This window comes from Phascolarctos cinereus, unplaced genomic scaffold (genome assembly GCF_003287225.1).
Source record: "Phascolarctos cinereus isolate Bilbo 61053 unplaced genomic scaffold, phaCin_HiC Scaffold_4;HRSCAF=312, whole genome shotgun sequence".
In the NCBI taxonomy this organism is placed as follows: domain Eukaryota; kingdom Metazoa; phylum Chordata; class Mammalia; order Diprotodontia; family Phascolarctidae; genus Phascolarctos; species Phascolarctos cinereus.
In genome coordinates this window covers 143999270-144020145 of record NW_027555847.1, presented here as the reverse complement: position 1 = coordinate 144020145, position 20876 = coordinate 143999270, and the positions used below count along the sequence as shown (strand labels likewise).

The window sequence follows — 20876 nt, the reverse complement described above, 5'->3', positions numbered from 1 at the left end:
ATGTATATCCCCACAGGCAAATATTCACAATTCCATTTCTAAACTGAATTTTTTCTCTCATTTTTTTTTTTGCAGGCTGCAAAATACAAGCTGGCAGCTCTGCCTGTGACAGGTGCAATCATTGGAGGAGTAGTAGGGGGTCCACTTGGCCTCTTTGCAGGCTTCAAGGCAGGAATTGCAGCTGCAGTTGGTGGTGGGTTGTTGGGCTTCACAGGTGGAAAATTGATACAAAGAAAGAAACAGGAAATGATTGCGATCACTTCCAGCTGTCCAGATCTTCCTAGGCAACGTGACAAAAAATCCAGCTGAAACTAGACCTGTTTCATTAGGATCCCTACAGCATTGTTGATGATGTCCTTTGCCAACAATGATGGACACACAGTCAGCTCATGGAAGACAAGCTTATTGATATAAGCAATGTAGACAATCACGTGGAATGGAATTGGGATCAGGAAACATTTTGTCATTTGACAGGGTATTAATTGAGATATTAGTGATTCAGGAGCCCAGGTGAGTTGAGAACTGCCTTTCAAGTGGAGTTCAAAGACTGCCAAGTTACAATTTTCTACCTGACTATGTGGTAGCTGAGTTATGACTTTCACAAGGACTAGGATCATATGCTAATCTGCTTGTTAGTATTTAGTTCAAGGTGGAGGGAAAAAATGGGAATCAGAGGAATGCTTTCCTCATTTACTCTGACTTGAAAACCTTAAGAATTGGCAAGTTTGTAGGAAATTATTTCAACCAATAGAAAGAAAATGAAGGTTACTCCACAAGCCTTTCTCATCAGGGAACTGGAAACTCGACCTCTGGGTGGAGACAGTTGAGATGTCATCATGTTCAGCATGTATCCAGTGGGTGAGATTGCTTCAGGCTGACATACTCCCAGATTGCTGAAGTGAATGAAGCCCAGCACAGCCCAGCACAGCCCTGCCCAGAACTGTAAAAAGGATGGAAAGACAGTCAATGCTTCATAATCTGTTTTGGGGTTTTTTTTTCTCAAGACATCCCGTACCTTTCTTCCAAGTTCTTTAATTTATTACTTTGGACCCTGCCTTCTTTCCTCCCTTTTTTCTTCTGCATCTCTTTAAATAAAGAAAACAAATGGTAGGAGATTTATTTTGCCAGTCACAGACATCCCTGCTCATCTGTCTCTCTACATCTTCTAGTATCCTTTGCATCTTTCTTCCTATGGAAAGCTTTCTACTTTAAAGGATTAATTCAATCCACCTGCAGTGAGACATTTAGTTTGCAATAAGCACTTTATAGCTTTTTTTCTCCGTACTTACTTTCCTGAACCTCCAACACAAAAAAGATCCTATCCCCCATCAACCTGTTTTAGTGTTTAAATTAGAGAGGGGACAGAGTCCAGGTGACATCTTCCTTTGGCATCTTTCAATCTCAGGACATCAGTGTGCTCCTTGGAGGTAACCTGCTAGGCATCTCTTCCCCCTAAATAACATTTTAAGAGAACAGAGAACTTAACCTACTTATCTCATCAGATTGATGTAAAAAGGACCTGGAAGTTTTAGTGGACTTCAAGATCAATGTCAGTCAGTAATGTTACTTGACAGCCAAAAAAGCTAATGCATTCTTAGGCTTCATTGATAGAAGTATAGTGTGCTGATCAAGGGAAATTAGTCAGTCAGCAGTCATTTATTAAGGGTCTACTTTATCCCAAGCCCTTTGCCAAGCAAAGGATACAAAGAAAGGCAAAAGACAGTCCCTGCTTTCAAGAAGCTCACTGTCTAATGGATAATCCTGCTAGATTCTGCACTAGTCATTACTCATATCTCTAGTCCTGTATCCTGTTCTTAAGAGCCACATTTCTGGAAGGAGAGTGACAAGTTTATGTGCATACATGGGAAGGTGGTCAAAAATCCAAGCCAGAGGTATCAAACATGAGCTACAGGCCACATGCAACCTGCAAAACTCATGTGCTGCCTAAACAAGATTAAAATGCAATTGAGAAAATATTTAACAAATACAATAAAACGCAGAAAACATTACATTTTAAAACTCAGTCAAAATGTGGCCCACAGAGATCTTTATATACAAATTAGTAGCCCCCATTTCTGTTTGAGTTTGATACCACTGATCTAACTGTGCAGTATGAGAATCAGTTGAAGATACTAAGAATGTTTAACCTAGAGAAGAGTAAATTTGTAGCATGTGCAAGAGTAGTTATAAAATATTTGAAAGGCTATCATATGGAAAAGGAATTACTTTTTTTCCCTTGCTCACAAAGGACCTTTTGAACAAAACACTCAGTAAGGTTTCTCAAGTAAAAATAATGGCCTGCCTCCTTTTCTCCTCTTACCACACACACTGTCTACCCAATCAAGTATCTACCCTAATTATTAATAAGCTACTTAATATTTGAAGATTCCACAAGGGTTTGGGCTGCACTTGGCTGGTAATCTCTCTTTCTAAAACCCTTCCCCTTTCTCTACTCTCCCTCCCTCCCCCCTCCCCTTCTCCCCCCTCTATCTCTCCCTCTCTCCCTTTAACAATTTGCCTGTCTGTAACATTTATCTTTTGGGTGAGGAGAGAGACAGTACCTGCCTCCTACTCTAGCATCTCCTTGAGCAGAGGGGAACAGGTCTTTGCCCACCCTGAGAGGCAGGGCCTGTGATACACACCCTTCTGGTTTGATTATGCAATGGCCAGGGCAGCTTTTTTGAGGGTGGTGGGTCACGTGAGCTAGAGGGTCCTATGATTTCTCTAGGATTGAGTTTATTTCTAAGGAATTTCTGTTCGTCATTACTTTTTCCTTTTAGTGTCAGATCTAGAGGGAACCATGATTTGTTATTAAAGTTTTTATTCATTTTCACCAGTTATACAAAGTATAATGAAAGAGAGAACTGCTTCCCCCTTGTTCATACTGCCCTTGTGTTATTTGCTATCTACTTTGATATCTGTTGGCTCCTTTCTAATATCACCCTGCCAGGTTTTAATCCAATATTGTGTTAGTATTTATGTCTGAAAGTACTCATATAGCTCCTTGGGGCACTATGTTTTTGTTTTTAATTTTCCAGTCTTTTCCTTGTCACAAGAGTTTGGGAGAAGCATTTAAATTAGGTTACGCTCAATCAGTCCTTCATTCAACAAGCTTTTAAGTACCACAATGTGGCTGCCAGGCACTGTGCTGAGCATTGAGGATAGTAAAGATACTACCCTTGGAGTTAGCTGAGCACTTAAATTTTTCTCAGCAAAAATAATGCTCTGTAGGCAGCTAGGTGGTTCAGTGGATGGTGGTTCACTAGGCTTGGAGTTAGGTAGACCTGAGTTCAAATCCACCGTCAGACACTTACTAGCTATGTGACCCTGAGCAATCCATTGCCTGCCTCATTTTCATCTGTAATATGAGAATAATTATAGCACATACTTCCCAGGGATGTTGTGAGAATCAAAAGACATGATATTTGTAAAGCACTTTGCAAACCTTAAAATGTTATATGAATGCTAGCTATGATATTTGCTAATTGTGGAATGGCCCCAGTTCCTACACATATTCTATGTCTGGCATCTCTAAATCCTACATTCTTTCACCTTTTTTGCTAAATTCAATGTTATTCACCATCATTTTTCCTTCCATGTGGCCTCCTGATTATTCCCGTGTTATTCCTCTCCCAATCATCTGTCTTAACACTTTGGGCATCCTTCATGCCTTGCCTCTTAGATGGCACTCTTTGAGCCATTGCAGTTGAGATATATAAAGCAAATGGGGGTGTGGGGGTGTTTTTTTCAGTGACTCAGAAATGAGATGAGACTCACTAGCTAAACTCTTGGATTACTGGCTTTAGAACTAACTTGTGTCTACCAGTGGTACTAAGAATGAAAATAGCTCATTTACATTACTTTTTGTGGTTCCCAAATCACTTATTTGTCTAAACAATAGGCAACCGACCCAGAAGTTTAGCCCCAGAGCCTGAAAATGAGGGAGGAGATCCATAAGGGGAGTTCCCAACCTACTTTACCCATACTTTACACATATACATGTAAGATTAAAAGAAGCCTTCATCTTCACTTGGCCAATATCAAGCTTCAGTTCCCCCTTCACTCTTCTTTCCAGCTCCATTCTTGACTCTCTGGGTTTCTTTATCATGGCCCAGCAGCCTTCTCACCCTGGAGGATCCCTTTACCTCTGTAGCCCCTTCTGATTGGTGATAATCCTTGAAATCTTCATTTGAGGAAGTATCCCAAGGCAGCCAAGCTCATTCCTTCCTCCTATCCCACTTCCCCTACCGCATGTAGATGTGTTATTCCCTCATTAGAATATAAGTTTCCTGAAGGAAGGGTCTAATTTTATTGTGGTTTGTGTTTGTATACTTAGCACAGTGGCTGGCTCATACTAAGCACAAACGCTTTATCTATCTAGCTGTCTATCTGTCTGTCTGTCTATCTGTCATAGGAGCATAGATTTAGAGCTTCAAGGGACCATAGAAGTCAATTAGTCCAAGAGCACACAAATAGTAAGTAACAGAGTTTAGGGAATTCAAACCCAGGTCCTCTAATTGTACTATGGTACCTCCACTAAGGGGGCAGTGGAAGAAGCACTGCATGTGCTCAACACTTGTTTGAGAGATTCACTGCCCTTCAGGTTGAATTCTACATAGGCAGTAATCACATTTAAGATGTATTTCTGGAGAAGTTGTTTTAAGTTATGTATCTGGAAAATTGATATGTTACAACTGATTTTCCCATAGAACAATGGTTATAATGGGGATTATATTTGGGTCCTAAGAGAGCTTAGTGACAACTTTTTGTAAAACTGTTTCCAAACACTGGTGCTTCAATTATAAATGAGATGTCTATAGGTATAGAGCAGTAGTTCATTAGCTGGGGTCAGTTTTATTTTAATAAATTTCAATATAATTTATTTCTTTTGTAATCGTATGTATTTTGTGCATTTAAAAATATTCAAAGAAGGAGTCCATAGGACTGACAAAGGGGTACATGACACGAAAGAGTTAAGAATCCCTGCTATAAAGCATGAAAGCTTTCCAAAGCCTTATGTACATCACTTAAACATAATGGAGTAAATCAGATCCCTTTAGTAGTTCTTGCATTTTACCTCATCAAATATATTCATTTATTCATCTACTTTAAATGTTGTTTTCTGCCAGTAAGAATACCATCCTTGAGAATAGAGACAGATCTGTTTTGGTCTTTTTATCCCCAGTGCCTACGAGGGGGACTTGCACTTAGTAGGTGCTTCATTGATGCTGGAGAATTGTGAAGAAGTCTGGAGAGTCAGAAGTGGAGCCTGGAGAGGAATGAAGGACTTTTTTATTCTCTGAGGCCTCTTTAAAAACAAACAAAAAACATAGGGAGAAAGTATAAATTGGCACAACGAGAAGGGGACATTAGTGAATGTGTAATGTTTTCCTTTCCTTGGATCCAGAATGCTAACATTTTCTAGAGATTTCATCTACCAACATTTCAAAAACATTAGTGAATTTTCATCTCAGATATTTGAGTTTGGTGTAAAGTTAAAGTGGTCCAAGTCAGGGGTTTAAGCCTTGTTTTCTTTGTTCTCTCCCAGGGCCACAGGGTGAACTAAAAATATTTAACAAGAGCAGACCAAGAAACAGGGACCTCAGTGGTAGAACAGATATGGAGGTGATATTTCTGTGTAAGAAAAATGACTGCTTCCTAGGTTAAGGAGCTGTAGGAAAAAGAAATAGAATACACTTAACCTTGAATAGCTCAGGGCTAATCTCTCTGTGGGCGAACCCCAGACAGTGAGTGCAGCATAGGGAGAAGTGGGCATTTTTCTGAATGGAGATTCCTAGTGAGAAAGGTCTTAATTTTTACATAAAGGGTCTGAAAGGGATGTACACAGTGAAATATCCAAATAATATTAAAAATAATGATAGTTAGCATTTGTATAGTGCTTTAAGCTTTGAGAAGCACTTTGCTTATGTTATGATGGTACTAAACTCACGGGTAGCAAAAGAAAACCAATTCAAAGGGAATAAACTGCAGATAGGGGCCATTGGCGGCGGGGGGGGGGGCGAGTGGGAAATGGGGTCTCAGTGTGGGCATATATAAGGCAGCAAACTTGGGAGAAATACAGACCAAACCACATTTACACATGCATATCCTACATAATCTGTATACCTTAGCTGCTCATTCCTGTGAATTTATTATCCTAGACTAGAAGCTTGGAGTCACACCTTTTACCTTGTGTTTTCCCTGCTGTGTTCTTTCCCTGTTATTTCCCCTCAGGGGCTATTACAAACCTCTTTAAGTCCTCATCCCGAGGTGTACCTTCACTTCTAGCAAATGACATCACTCTCTGCTTGGTTTCACTTCTTCAGGCTAGTATGCATCTTCATCCATTCTTCCCTCCCTCCCTCCCCTTTTTTCCTTATTTCAGAATTCAATTTGTCTTTGGATGGGGAGGGCCCTTACCCCCTGGATGGAGCTAATTAAAAACAATTAGGCAATGTAGATAGATTGGTATTGGACTGTATAAGCCTAGCAATGAGTTCAATATTTGGATACCCCTAGAAAAAAAATCATAAGCTGGTAAGAACAGCAGGCTGCTAAGGCCACAAAGACAAGAATTTTCTTTACTTCCCATTTTTTCTAAGAGTAACCCTTTGGCCCCTGGGTTTGCAAAGAAAGCCGTCACCCCCCAGTCCTTTCTGGCTGGTCCAAGGGAGAATGGAAAGGAAAAGCCACACCCCTCAAAGGGTGTTAAGGAAACTCCATCCCTGGGAAGTGGTAGTTGGTGCAGGAGGTGTTGAGCTAACAAGGCATATTAGGAGGTGTACCATCTTCCTGGATGAGGAGACAGCTAGAAAAGACTTATAAAACCTACTAAACATGATCCCTTTTTGCTGATTCACATGGGAAAGAAAGATAAAGCCAAAATGGGGCTGGAATATTTCTCTAGTGGTATTGAAGTCCTGGGTAGGAAACTTGGAACATTTGAAGGCACAGGTGGCATTTTCATTCCTTCTTCCAGTGGAAGTTAATGATTTTGGAAAAGTAATGAATAGCCAGATACCTTGATGATAGTAAAGTTGTGTTTGGCCAGAGACCTACTGATCTGATTCACTGAAGAGGACCAAAATTACATCACTATGGTGGGGTCAAGGCATAGTTGTGTCTGACAGTGGCTGATCAGACCAGTATGAACTTAGAAGGCTCTACTGTAAGTGGGACACAAATAGTTCATATGAACATTTGGAGTGGAATATGTGTGTGTGTGTTCATATTTTCTAACACTCCTTCTACCTACTATCCCATACTGAAATCTGCCTGTCCTTACTCCTGGCTACAGCCCCTCAACCTGCTATTACACTGTATCTCCAGCCATCTTATGCACCACTAGTGTTAACTTCTCTCATACCCCTTGACATCTGGTCCTGGATGGGGAGTCATGATACTCTTCAAACTCCCTAATCTCCCAATTCCCTTAGCTTTAAATCCCGTGATCTGCTCCATCATTCCACTTCATCCATTCGTAACAATAGTCATACACTACATCTCTGCCCTCAGTTTACCACCTACAAAACCCATCCATGCTTTGGAAGATGGCTTCATGAGTTGATAAAAAAAAAGTGGTATCCAGTCTTTGGGTGGTGAGATACTCTTCAAACTCCCTAATCTCCCAATTCCCTTAGCTTTAAATCCCGTGATCTGCTCCATCATTCCACTTCATCCATTCGTAACAATAGTCATACACTACATCTCTGCCCTCAGTTTACCACCTACAAAACCCATCCATGCTTTGGAAGATGGCTTCATGAGTTGATAAAAAAAAAGTGGTATCCAGTCTTTGGGTGGTGATTTCTCATGACAAATCCTTGGGTATACATATGAACACTTTGTAGATCAGTAATACCTACAAAAGCTTATGCCCATGACACAATCTTTAAGAATCCACTATCACCTCCGTTCTAAAAGGAGGCATCAGGAGATGACTTTAGGGATATGTGTTGACTGCTGGTAGATAATACTACTAATCATAGAGTCAGAATTGGAAAGGACCTCTGAGTTAATTTAGTCCAACCCATACCTGAGAGAAAGCCTCTTCTAAATCTCTAGCAAGTGATCATCCAGTCTCCTCTTGAAAATCTTATGTTTGCTTTCCTTCAGAATGTGATTTAGTAGAAAGAGTATAAGATTCTAAAGCAGAGGACCTGAATTTGTGTTCTTGTTCTACCATTATTAACTGTGCAACTTCAGCTAAGTTAACCTCTCAGAGCTTTGGTTTCTAAAAAGCAGTCTGTAAACTATAAAAAGCTACATAAATGTGAGCTTTTGTTTATTACCTTGTTTTGCAATGTTATCTTTTCTCTTTGCCTTTATGTTAAGTTTAAATACCTCTTGATCACATCATCAAGACTATATCTATATCTATATATGTATATATCTATATATCTACATATAGATATGTACATATATAGATATATACATATATTCTACTTGGTCTCTCATAAGCTATACTCTATCCTAGTCCAAGAAAACAGTTGAGAGCTCTCCTTTTCTTCCTCTGTTCCACTTTGCACCCCCTTGACACTGAATCATATTGCCTCCTGAGCATCTTTTCCTCCATGGTTACCTTTAAAAAAAATTCCATCCTGTGTAGAAACATCATATTATCTCTGATAAAGCTGAAGAAAAGAGAGGTATTCCCTTAGTTCTTTCAGATTCTTTAAGAGGGAAACTTACTTGAATTCAATACATAGTTGTTGATTGACTCTGAAAGAAACATTAAAATATAGCCCAAATTCTTTGCAAGGCGCTTGAACAGTTCTAAATAACTAGAATACAAAGTAAGACGTGTTTGAGAATTACAAAGTGGCATGTGAAGATCAACGTGAGAAAAGTTCATTAAGAACTGGTGGGAATCAGGGAAGATTTCGTGGAGGAGATACCATTCCAGCTGGGCTCAGGAAAGGTATGAGGAGAATTGATCCAGTTTGGCTGGAGCATAGAGTACTTAGAGAAGAGCATAGTTGAATCAAACATTAGAGGGCTCTAAATGGTCAGTAGTTTGAAGTTTAATTCAGTAGTTATTAGGGAGCAATTGAAGAGTTTTAAGCAGAGTACTGATGTGCATGAGAAAAACTAACAAAAGTAACACACATTGAAACAGGGAGAGAATGGAGGTATAAAGATGGATTGGGAAGAAGTTTGTCTTTAGTAGAATATCAAGTTTACACTTAGTTCCAGGAGTTGGGGGCAGGAAGAAGGAGAATTATATAAGGGATGTGGTTCACAGCATAATGGGGTTCCAAAAAAGCATAAAAGAGGGTGCTAATGGCAGGCTGAACAGGTACTAGGCTTGGGGAGGCTTACTATTATGTCAATAGCATTTCCTTTAAAACAATCTAATAAAGGAAATTAATGTAGTTTCAATTTAATTCAGAAAACATTTATTGAATACCTACCGAGTACAAGGTGATTTTTCTGTGCCTACAACTGGGTATCCTTCATCACCTCTTGTAGGTTTAACCCTGCCCTAGCAATCTGGAGCTAACACAACCCCTAGATGAGGCAGCTTAGTACCAGGTCAGTCTTGCTGCTGGTTCCCTTCTCATCTTGTGTGTTGCTTCGTCCTGTTCTTGTCACTGACCACTGAACTAATATTCCAGTTCTCCAGTAACTGGTTATCTGTCTTCTGTACCTGTGTCCCAGCTTCAGTAAGGCACTTCACCATCATCATCAAGATCATCATCATCGTTGCTATTAATTAAAATTTGACATTTTAAAGTTTAAAGAACTTAACACATCTCACGTGAGCGTCAATCAGTCAAGCAGCATTTATTAAGTGTCTATGCCAGGCACTGTGCTAGATGCTGGGAATACAAAGACAAACACAATTCCTGCCCTCAAGAAGCTTACATTCTATGGAGGAAACAACATTAATACATGCTATTCAATGAAAAATACATAGTAAATTGGGCAGGGTGAGGTATGCCAGATCTAGCAGTTTGGGGGAACAGGAAAACTAATGCAAAAATAACATAAGCTGAGCTTTGAAGGAAGCTAGTGATTCTAAGAGGCAGAGATAAGAAAGGAGTACAATCCAAGTGGGAGGGGCAGCTTGCACAGCAAAGGCAAAGTGTTGGGAAATGGAATGTTAGGAGATGGAAGACATGTCGAAAGGATAGCCAGGAATCAATACTTTGTGAATGAGAGTAGTATGTAACAAACCTGGAAAGGTAGACTGGAGTCAGATTGCAAAGGGCTTAAAAAAAACCAAAACAACAGAGGAGTTTATATTTACTCTCTGAGGCAAAAGTGAGCTAGGGGAGTTATGGGGGGGGGTTGTGTTTTTTTGCTTGTGACTTTAGGGATATCACTTTGGCAGTTGTGTGGAAGACAAATTAAGGGAGAGAAGGAACTTGAGGTTTAGGGAGACCAACTATTGCATTAGTCCAGGCAGTAGGTGATGAGGGCCTGACTAGGGTAGAGGCTGTGTGTGCATGAAGGGAAAGTAGGGGAAACATGTGAGAGGGATTTCAAAGGGAGAATGGACAAGACACATGGGACCTAATCAGATATGGGGGGTGAAAGTTGAAGATGACTCCAAGTCTATGAACTTGAATGACTGGAACATGGCAGTGCCACTGGCAGAAATGGCAAGATTTGGAAGGGTGGGGTTTGGGAGAAGAGATGAATTTGAGATGCCCCACAACAGCCTTCTGAGGTAGCTAGTACAGGTATTATTATCCTCATATTTAAAATTAAGAAACTGAGATTCAAGGAGGTTGTGACTTTCCCAAAGTTACAGAATCATAGTTTTTTAGAAGCCAAAGTGACCTTAGAGGTTATCTAGTTCAACTGAGACACAGAGAGGTAAAATAATTGACTAAATTCATACAGGTAGTTAAGTAGAAGTCAGAATTTGAACCCAGGATTCAGACTTGTGTTAGCCCATTTCTTCTAGAACTTTAGGGTCCTTTCACTTCCAGTTGCTCTGAGACCAGAGTCCTACCACTAAAGCCCAGGGATGTGGCTTCCTGGGACCAAACTTGCTGGATGACCTCTTCCTTGACCAATGTGCTCCACTGGCTAACCAGAGCATCTACATAGTTGCCAAACCTTCTTTATGATTACGACTTGCCACCAGGATTTCTCTATATTCCTTACCAACGCCTGTCTTTTGAGGGATCTGCATGTTGACTTCTGCTGTATTTGCCTGCCTACATAAACTTCCTTCTATTACATATTTGTTAACAGAGACCAGACTCATTCACCCATCCCACATTATTAGATGTATCTAGTTTTCAAGTTTCAGTCATTCTTGGTCTCACCTATCTTGCCACTAACTATGCCCATGTACTGAAGATATCTAAGGCCTTCTAGATGCAAAATTCTGATTCATGTCTTAGTAAAAACTAACATTTTAATAATTTATAGCTCAGCAAACTAGTGCAAAATAATAATACAATTTTAGGAACTCTTAGAAAATATCTTTGATAAGTGGTCATAAAAACTCTATTTAAATATTTCTAATTCACCCACTCATCAGCATGGTTACTCTTCTGACGGTATGTATGGCAACCTACAACTGTCTTCTCATACTGTACAAGACTTGAGCAAGACTTTCCATAAACCCTCCACAAAGAACCCACCCAATTCACTGGAAGCCTTCTGTTTCTTTCAGTATTTCACAGATATCAATGCAACACACTTAAGCTGTCCATGTTATCTGTTATGTTCTACATTCAGCCTACCACCTTTTGCTTGTCCTTGGTGTCTTTAATACTACTTATCAAAAGCAAATCATCATTGGTAATATGATGCAACATGCTTTAATCTACTAAACACCTTTCCATTGTCTCTTGGTTCATCTGTAATTTTGATTCTCTTGAGATCATGAAGAGCTAGCATGGCTTTATCAAGACATCATGGCAGACTAACCTCATTTCCTTTCTTGACAGTTATTACACTAATAGATCAGGGGAATACTGCAGAGATCATTTGTTTAGATCTCAGCAAAGCATTTAACATAACAGTACAATGGGATAGATTTTGAAATGGTTGGCCCTCAGAAAGATTAATAAATGAGTTGATGTCACCTTGGAGAGACAGATCTTTAGTTCTGCCCCAGGGATGTAGACCTTGTGCTGTTCAACAGTTGTTTTTTTTTTTTAAACCAATGATTAGATTGAAGGCATAGAATTTTGTATCAAATTTGCAGATGGCACAAAGTAGGAAGGGAAAGCTAACATGTTCTATGATAGAGTCAGGATCCAAAAAAGATTTCTACAGGCTGGAATGATGGAGTGAATCTAATAAGATCTGTGAGACCTTAGGCAGGCCTCTCTGGAACCCATGTTACTCATCTTTAAAATGTTATGGTTGGACTATATTACCTCTGTCTCTGTAATAATGAAATTCAATGGAGGCAAATGTCCTACCTTTGAGTTAAAAAAAAAAAAAGAAAAAACACTCCGTAAACACACAAAAGAGGAAGCATTACTAGACAAAAGTTTGTGTGGAAAAGATCTAGAGGTCTTAGTGGCATGCTCATGAAACTCGTGAAACTATAGACTACCTCAAGGACCTGTCTAGAATTGGTAGTCCCACTGCACTCTGTCCTGATCGAACCACATCTGTAGTATTGTGTTCAGTTCTGGGCACATTTTCAGAAAGACAAGCTGCAGAGAGCATCTAGATTGATGAGAGCTCTTGAGCCATGCCATGCAAGGAGTGGTTGAAGGAACTGAGGATGCTTAGCATAATGAGACTTAATGGGGCCATGTTAACTATCTTCAAGAACCCGAGAAGTTGTCATGTGTTAAAGGTATTAGTTTTGTTTTCTTTGGCATCAGGGGACAGAACTAGAAGCTGGGAGTAGAAGGGGCAAGGAAGCAGATTTAGGCTCAATATAAGGAAAAACTTGCCATTAGAACTATCCAAAAGTCAAATTGGCAGCTTTGGGAAGTAGCCCAACTAGAGCTTTTCTAGCAAGGTCCCCCCGTTGTTGGGGATGTCCCAGAGAACATTCTTTATCATTTGTAGGCTGGACTAGATGGCTTCTGAAGACCTTTCCAATTTGAAGTTTCTGACATTTTAATGTTCCAGAGTTCATAGTAATGTAGCATCAACAGGATAACGGTGTTAAAACATGGGCATTTGCAGCTGCAAGAAACTTGGGATCACTGATAGTTAACTGATACTTAATTCCTGAAATGTAATGCAGCCCAATCTCTTGGTGATATGGTAGGATGGAACAAGTATTGGATTTAGGGTCAGAAGTCCTTGATTCCTGGCTCCCTGCTAAGTGCATGACTTGAGCAAGTCAACTTCTCTGGTGTTTTCTCATCTATAAAATGAGGAAGTTGGCCTAGGTGATTTAAGGTCCCTTCTAATTCTAAATCTAAAAACATCTAACTCCTATAATCATGTTTGTTTCCAAGTTCAGATAATGGACCATCTGTAGCATCCTTTCAAAACTCTCTCTCTCTCACACACACACACACATACACACATACTACCTCAATGGGGTTGTTCACCCAGGAAATGTGTTTTTCATCTTCTTTGGGTTTTTTTCAGTATATACGGCTAGGCCAAGCTCATGAGTGGTTGCGGAAGCCCAATGTAATCAGCACATCAAACACAGAAACATATGGAGGACCTGGCCACCAATAAGTAATTCTACTTTTACTTGGATTTTGCCCAAGATTGTCTAAGTCAATCAATAAACATTTATTGAGCATCTACTATGTGCCAGGCACTGCGCTAAGCTCTGGTGACACTGGTGATCACCTTCAGTGAGTACGTATCTTCCTGTTTTATGCCTTGTTGACACTGATACTCAGTGGATTGAACTACATTGTCACCTATGCTTTTGATGTGTTAGGAGACACTTTTGTTTGAGAATTTCAAAGCTGTATTTAGCTAAGTCAAATGAACTTTGTAAGTTAACAAACAATCACAGTGGGATATTAAATTCTCTACATCTCTCAGTTGTATGACTACAAAGATGTGGGCTATAGTAAAAATCTTCCAAAGTCTGCATGTTCCCTGCTCATGTTTTGCATTAATGACATCCTCAATGTGTAGTTCATTCTCATAAAGACCTTAAAGCAAAAATAGGCATGTTACTAATCGCTAAAGTCTTCTCAAGTTGCCTTTATTTTTTTTTTTGGTCATAGTACTGTCCACTATCTTTTCCAGTCCACTGGATTTTTCATTCTTTGAATTGATCCCCAAGTGCCTCTTGCAGGCAAAGTCATTTTTTTTCTTTTCTTTTTTTAAATCCCCATCTTGCCCAGGCTGAAAAGTACAGGGGCTAGTCATAAGCTCTACCATCCTCATTTCTGTGGGTTTGCCCCTCCTAAGGCAACCTCCCCTTCCCACCCAGGAGCTTACTATATTGATGTCAAACTTAGTGAAGACACCTAGTTGGCTTAGCCTACTGCAGCTCAGAATTCCTTAGCTGATTCTCCAGCCACAGCCTCCCTGGGAGCAGAGAATACAGGTGTGTGCCACTATATCCATCTTGGCATTAATTTCTATTATTACATATTTGTTCAAGTTCAACCATTCTTCCTGCCTTTCAAAGTGCCATCACCATATCCTCACCTAGTACATCTAGCACTGAGATGAGGCACTTCAAATGTGATAGTTGCATTCATTTTTTTGTCACAGAAATTTTGGCAGATCCGATTGATTTGATGTCTGTTGTTCTCCCAGTTTCATTTACAGTCTCCTATGATTTGGCTCAGTTGAGTCTTATGCATACCTCTCTGCAACTATTTTTTTACCATTTTGGAATGAAATGTTCATAATCTTTCGCCATTTGTAGGACAAATCTAAATGTTGGAAAATTTTTACTGGCATTCAGATGAAATATGCCTTCTTGCTCCTAGGAAGTTTTTTTCATTGATCCTATTTCTCCTCTATGGGGCAACACAAAAATAAACCTGTTCTTTATCTTCCACAACTTTTCAAATTTTTGAAGACAGTGATTGTGTCTCTTAAGTGTTCTCCTTTCAAGGCTAAACATCCCCAGATGAATCCACTTGTTCCTTGTGACAATGCTTCCTCAACCCTAGCCATAAATTGCCTGGCATATGAAAAAGAAAACTGATTCAGAAGTCAAAAGATCTAGGCCTGTCACTAATCACTTGAGTGACTTTCAGCAAACTAGACTCTTTGGGCTTGTATTTTCATTTATAAAATGATCACTAAATTTTTTATTTTATTCTTGTGGAGGCAGTATATTTGGCAAACATTCCTCTTCAAATATGGCAACCAGACTCATCACAATAAATATACTAAATGTGCATCACAAGGTAATTTCCTTTTTTCCTAATTTTACTAAATTGGCAGATCAAAAGGAATATTAAAAATGTAGTGTCTAGATTTCAGCTGAGAATTTGAAAAAAATTTCTTGCAACATCCCTAAACAAACACAAAATGGAGATATGTGGACTGAATGAGAGTATATATAAGATGGATTTGATGTCAACCAAAAGAGGTTTCTGGTAGGGTGTCATAGCTCTCTTGATTCTATTCTGGTCAACACTTTTCTAAATGGTTTAAACATACATTTGGAATGCTCATCAAATTCATAAATGACACAAGGCTGAGAGGAATAGCGAATATGCTGGACAGAATCAGTATCAAACATTAACAGACTGTAACAATAGGCCAAATATTAAAACAAATAATTTTACAAATGTAAAGTTCTGTATTTAGGTTCAAAAATATCAAATGTGTAAGTATAGGGGGGAAAAACTTGGGGATTTTAGTGAACTGAAGGCTTAAAATGACGGGGAAGATGCATGATGTAATGGAAAGAGCAATGGATTTACAATCAGAGGACCTGGGTTTGAATCTTGGCTCTACAATGTGACTTTGGGTAGTCATTTAACTTTTCTGGGCCTCAGTTTCACTTGTATATTGAAGATATTGGATTAGATAACCTCTAAAGTCTTACCTAGCTTTAAATCTATATTCCTATGGGACAACACAAAAATCTAATAAGCCTTAGTTCACATTAACGGAAATATAATGTGATGGCACTACTGTATTCTATTCTGGTCAAACCATGTGTGGAATAATGTGTCCAGTTATGGAGTATCACTGACAAAATGAAGAACAGTCAGTAGGACTACCAGGATATCAAATGAGGGACCACTGAAGTAACTGAAAGCCATTAGCATAAAAGAAAGACAGAGGATGTGGTAGCTATCTTCAAATATTTGAAGACCTGTTATCTGGGAAAAGGCTCCAGAGGACAGGACTAGAATCAATATATGGAAGTTATATGAAAGTTAAGAAAGGACTTCATAATAACGGAACCATCCAAAAACAGAATGGACTGTTTTGTAGGGATGTAATCTTCCTGTCACTGTAAGTGTTCAAATAGAGACTGACTGCTCCCCTTAAAGATATTTAAATATTCCTTCACTGGGTAAAAGATAGCTATCTATCTAGAATATATCCAGAACTGACTAAGCTGGTTCTTTTCTGAAAGAACAAAATAATTAAATATCCAGCAGAAATATGAAGATTTTTTTTTTTATTTTGAAAGAACTGGTAGGTGTTACAGGTATCATTACATACTCTATATAATGGCACATAAGTCAGCCTTTTAAATTAAAAAACAAAACAAAAGAAAAAAACCAAAAACATCCTTCCCCCTAAACTGGGGTTGACTTATATGTATTAGTATAAAAAGTATAAAAAGACTCCTGATCCATACAGTGCCAGCCCAAGCCAGCAAAGCACCACTCTGTTGGCTTTGGTCTCTTTCTTGTGCTGCTTTCCTCTACATCCTGCATCAAGAATCCAGTGGACAGGATGCTGAGTAGCAGCTATCTCAGTAACCCACTCAGGTCAGAGGGAGACCCAAAAAATGCAGTGGGTACTTGGGGTTGGGTGGAGGAACACTTTGTAAGATGAATTTAGATCATAATCTGAGGTTTGGGGTTAGCACTACCTTAGATAGTCATACAAATCAAAATTGGCTAAAGGGAAGATCTACTCTAAATGGACACAAGGAACTGAAGAGATTTGTTGTATTCCCCATTAGAAACACTGGTATTCATTTGAATTAGAATTTTTTCCCCAAATTTATGAATAAATCACTCTTAATAGTTTGAAATGCCTCTCACAGCCATTATTATGTAAACATTTATAAGCTTAACAGCATTTTTTTCCCTTTTCTTTCTCTTTTTAAGCTCAGAGAATGTCAGGTCAAATTTTTGACTTAGGGCTTTCTGGCTTCTTCAGTAACAGGTTTAGGTTACATGTCAAAGGTCCCAAAAGACTATAATCAAAATTTCACAAGCAGCATCCCACGAATCAGTAACACAACACAACGTTCTGTAAAACTTTAATTTATTCCCCTCCCAAGTATCCAGAATATATACCCTCTTTGCTGTGAGAAATGTGACAACGAAAAGTACCAAGAGAACTGTTCCTATGGAAAGGAAGGGGGAAAAGAGCGTACATACTACCAGGTTACACAGAAAACACCCCAATTCTTATTTAATGGAGCAGTGCAAGTTAACAATGTATCGTCTCTGGCGATATTACCTTCCATTGGATTTATGAATGTTTTGGAGGTCAGGGTTAGATCCAAAGTGAAGATGGGCTTCTGATGCATTTTTCTTATTAAATATTAATAGGACTTTAAAAAAGAAGTATATTGGATCACCCACCAAACCATATAATTTGAGTCAGGGGAATTAAAAACCCAAACCTTTCTTTTAGTTTATTCAAAATAAAAATACACATAGAATTATGAAAATATAGGTTTACTATTTCCACCACATAAGTTGATGCTGTTGTTTGAAAGGCTTGCAATTTTCTGTTCAAGTTTTTAAAGCTCATCTCGATCCCTCAATAAGGTATACCTATATTCGCTGGGTGCTAGTTTCTGAAAGGAACTCTCTGGTGGACTGCTTGCTACATCTTGAATGTGCTGTAAAAGATAAAAAGACAATATATTTCAGCTTTGAGGTTATATTATAACTTGAGCACAGAGTTAAGATAGCTAGTTGAAGTTCAATAAATACTTGATGGTTTATTGACTAAAGATGCTCACTTTACTTGAGGGGACAGCCACTGATTTCATTTTCCAAAGGAGAGGACTTGGATGCCGCTTTCCTTATTTTAAATGCTTTTCAAAAAAATTACAGCCTCTCCCAGTCTCAATTCCTTCAGAAATGACCCTACTTTTTCTTGGTGACATGTTAGGTGACAAGACACATTTCTGTTGGGTGGAGAGAATGCCCTAATAGCTAGACAACCTAGGTCTTTTCTTAATGCACTCTGTGGAAGCAATGTAGTTCTGACCCCGCTTCACAAAATTTCCTATTTATATAGTAGCCTTTCTGCACAAGCTACTTAAATGGTGCAATAGCCTAAAACTTAGTGAGATAAAGTGAAAAGCTAACATTTTAACATTTGAAATTTACCTTAATAATATTCTGCAATGTATATCAGTAGAAAAGAAAAAGACTCTGTCTTCTGAACTGTCAAAAAGGAGCAAAGGCGTTCTAAACCAATAACATTATGCCATATACATGACATTGTGTCCATCCTCGTTTTTTCCTTGTCATGCTCAATTTCCAATTTCCCCATCTCATTAACTCAGTGAAATAGATGTTTAGCTTCACCAAGCTCAGGTGATAATATTAACTGGTCTGTTATGATGCACATCACTTTGACCAAGCCTTGGAAAACACTAACCATACTTCATATTTAGGGAAAAAAACCTCGGAGCACTTCTTCAAAGCTGTTATGTTCAGCAGGATGAGGTTATCAGCTTCTATAGTTTCCAAATTATTTTTAAAAATTCCTGAATTCAAATTTTCAATGAAAAAAAAAAGAACTCTAAAGTGCTATAACGGGAGCTCCTGTCACTGAAAAGAATTTAACCACTAAATAAAGAAGTTAAATGAAAAGAAACATGGGTTTGGTTTTTTTTTGTTTGTCTTTTTAAAGGGGCAAAGGGAGGCAAAAATTAGGATATCTTAGAAGAAAAAGTGACTTAAGCCACAGCTGTGCAGAATGAAGGGATGTTTGTTAAGGAAGGAAAAAAGTGAATAGAAATTGCATGAATTACAAAAATACTTATTTTGAGAACATAAAGAAGCTAAAAACTTTTAAATAAAAAATCTAATGGGATAGGCATGGTGGTACACAGCTATAATCACTGCTACTGGAGGAGACTGAGGTTTGTGGATTACTTGAATTTGGTAGTTCTGAGCTGTAGCAGGATTTAAACTGCTTGCGTGTCCACATTATGTCTGGTACAAATATGGTGAGCCTCAGGAAGTGGAGAACCGTATATGAAGGCTGCCTAAGGAAGGGGGCCAACAAGCTCAAGTCAGAAAAAAAGAACAGGTTAAAGCTTCTGTGCAGTTTAGTATTGAGATCAGGCCTGTGGGGCCATTGCAGTCCTGGCCTGGGTGAAATAGGGAGGATCAGTTTCAAAAACAAAAAGAAGCAAAATGAAACAACTTATATAGGTTACTTATTACCTACTGAGTATTCAAAAAGGTAATAATATATATGCCCCCAAAATGAAAACTACATAAAAGTGTACTCATCATAAACTCTAAGCAATAGATCTGATCTCATCAGCAAAAATTAACAAATAAAACCATTATTCTTTATATAATGTGATCAATCTGTTAGCCACAGGTGGTAATTAAACAATAGAATCCACTACTAAACTCACCAATCTCTCTGTTCTAAATCTTGCCACCTTATACCATTCTAGACAGATACTATTTAATACTTCGTTCTCAACATAAATAGTCTTTTGTTGTTGCTTATTTTAATTTTGGCCACTGCTTCAAGATTGCTTAATAGCATTTCTTTCTACAATAGAAACTTATTAAATCAATGCAAGAGAAGATCTCTTTCCACTACTGGGAAAAAAGTATACTATTGAAAGAGTATGTAAACTCCTACCTGTCCAGGGGCAACATCAGTGGGATCAGGACCATGATGAAATTCTCTGTGCAATTTTCCTGAATGCAAGTCTAATACAAACTGCTTAAGCTTGTTTGGAATCCTAAAATCAAAAAAGCCAAATAAATTCAGGTTAGATTATTAAAATGTATTCTTAAAGTAAAAACAACAACTAGGGATTGCTACAAACAATTTAATGCTATGGACAGAACTGGCTGGCTTCTCCAGTCATTAATTATTTTCTGGTAGCTAAAGAAAAGAAGGTATGCATTAATGTTACCACTTTCTTTTTCTCTCTTATCCTCTCCTGAGGGCATGCAAGTGTTGTTTCTTTCCTTCAATAACTCCCACTGAGTTATACTGACCAATAACTTCATTGTATACCCATTCTGACTCCCCACTAGCCACAGAGCAACAGAGAACAGCAGGTGCCAAATGCACAGTTTACAAATACAAATGACTGTCAGGGAGCTGTATTGACAGGATGCCTGTGAAAGGTTCTCCAGTGCCGAAGTAATTGCACATGGACCAGAGATAAACACGAAGAGATCAATTTAAATTTAATCTGACATCATCTACTGTCCCCCACAGCAAAGTGCTAAAATATCAATTCTATCCATGAATCTCAAAGGTTCTATAATGCTTAAGATGAAAAACTACTCTCAGCTGTTCTTGTAAGGTCTAAAGATTAGATCATATCCAAACAGTATGAGCTACTTTTGCTGGGCAACTTGAAATTTATGAATGACCAAACCTTCAAGGTAATAAATTAATAATGTTTCAAAAGCACCATCTACAATCATAATTTGAAAAATTAGTGAAACTTCTCAACTCTTATAATGCCTGTTTTCTCTGCCAAGAAGAATGATCTTTGGGCTGCAAAGAGAGAACAAAAATGGCAAATAGGATATTACTGATACCTAAGATAAAGTAGGAAACTCATTAGAGGTTTTGTTGTTGTA

At 38.5% G+C, this 20876-nt stretch overlaps 2 protein-coding genes across 10 annotated transcripts in view; one reads left to right on the top strand and one right to left on the bottom strand.

Annotated features, from left to right (window-relative positions):
* Nucleotides 1–13991, top strand: part of STX17 (syntaxin 17) — a 102298-nt gene extending 88307 nt beyond the window's left edge. For all 9 annotated transcript variants that reach the window (XM_020995513.2, XM_020995517.2, XM_020995512.2 and 6 more), the window contains one exon: nt 76–13991. In XM_020995513.2, coding sequence (XP_020851172.1) covers nt 76–309 — 234 coding nt within the window. In that variant the 3' untranslated portion in view covers nt 310–13991. The remainder of the gene's footprint in view (nt 1–75) is intronic.
* A 3320-nt stretch (nt 13992–17311) lies between these two features.
* Nucleotides 17312–20876, bottom strand: part of ERP44 (endoplasmic reticulum protein 44) — a 124860-nt gene continuing 121295 nt past the window's right edge. Inside the window, exons 11-12 of the mRNA XM_020995538.2 lie at nt 19915–20017; nt 17312–17914 (exon numbers count right to left, since the gene is read on the bottom strand). Coding sequence (XP_020851197.1) covers nt 17813–17914; nt 19915–20017 — 205 coding nt within the window. The 3' untranslated portion in view covers nt 17312–17812. The remainder of the gene's footprint in view (nt 17915–19914; nt 20018–20876) is intronic.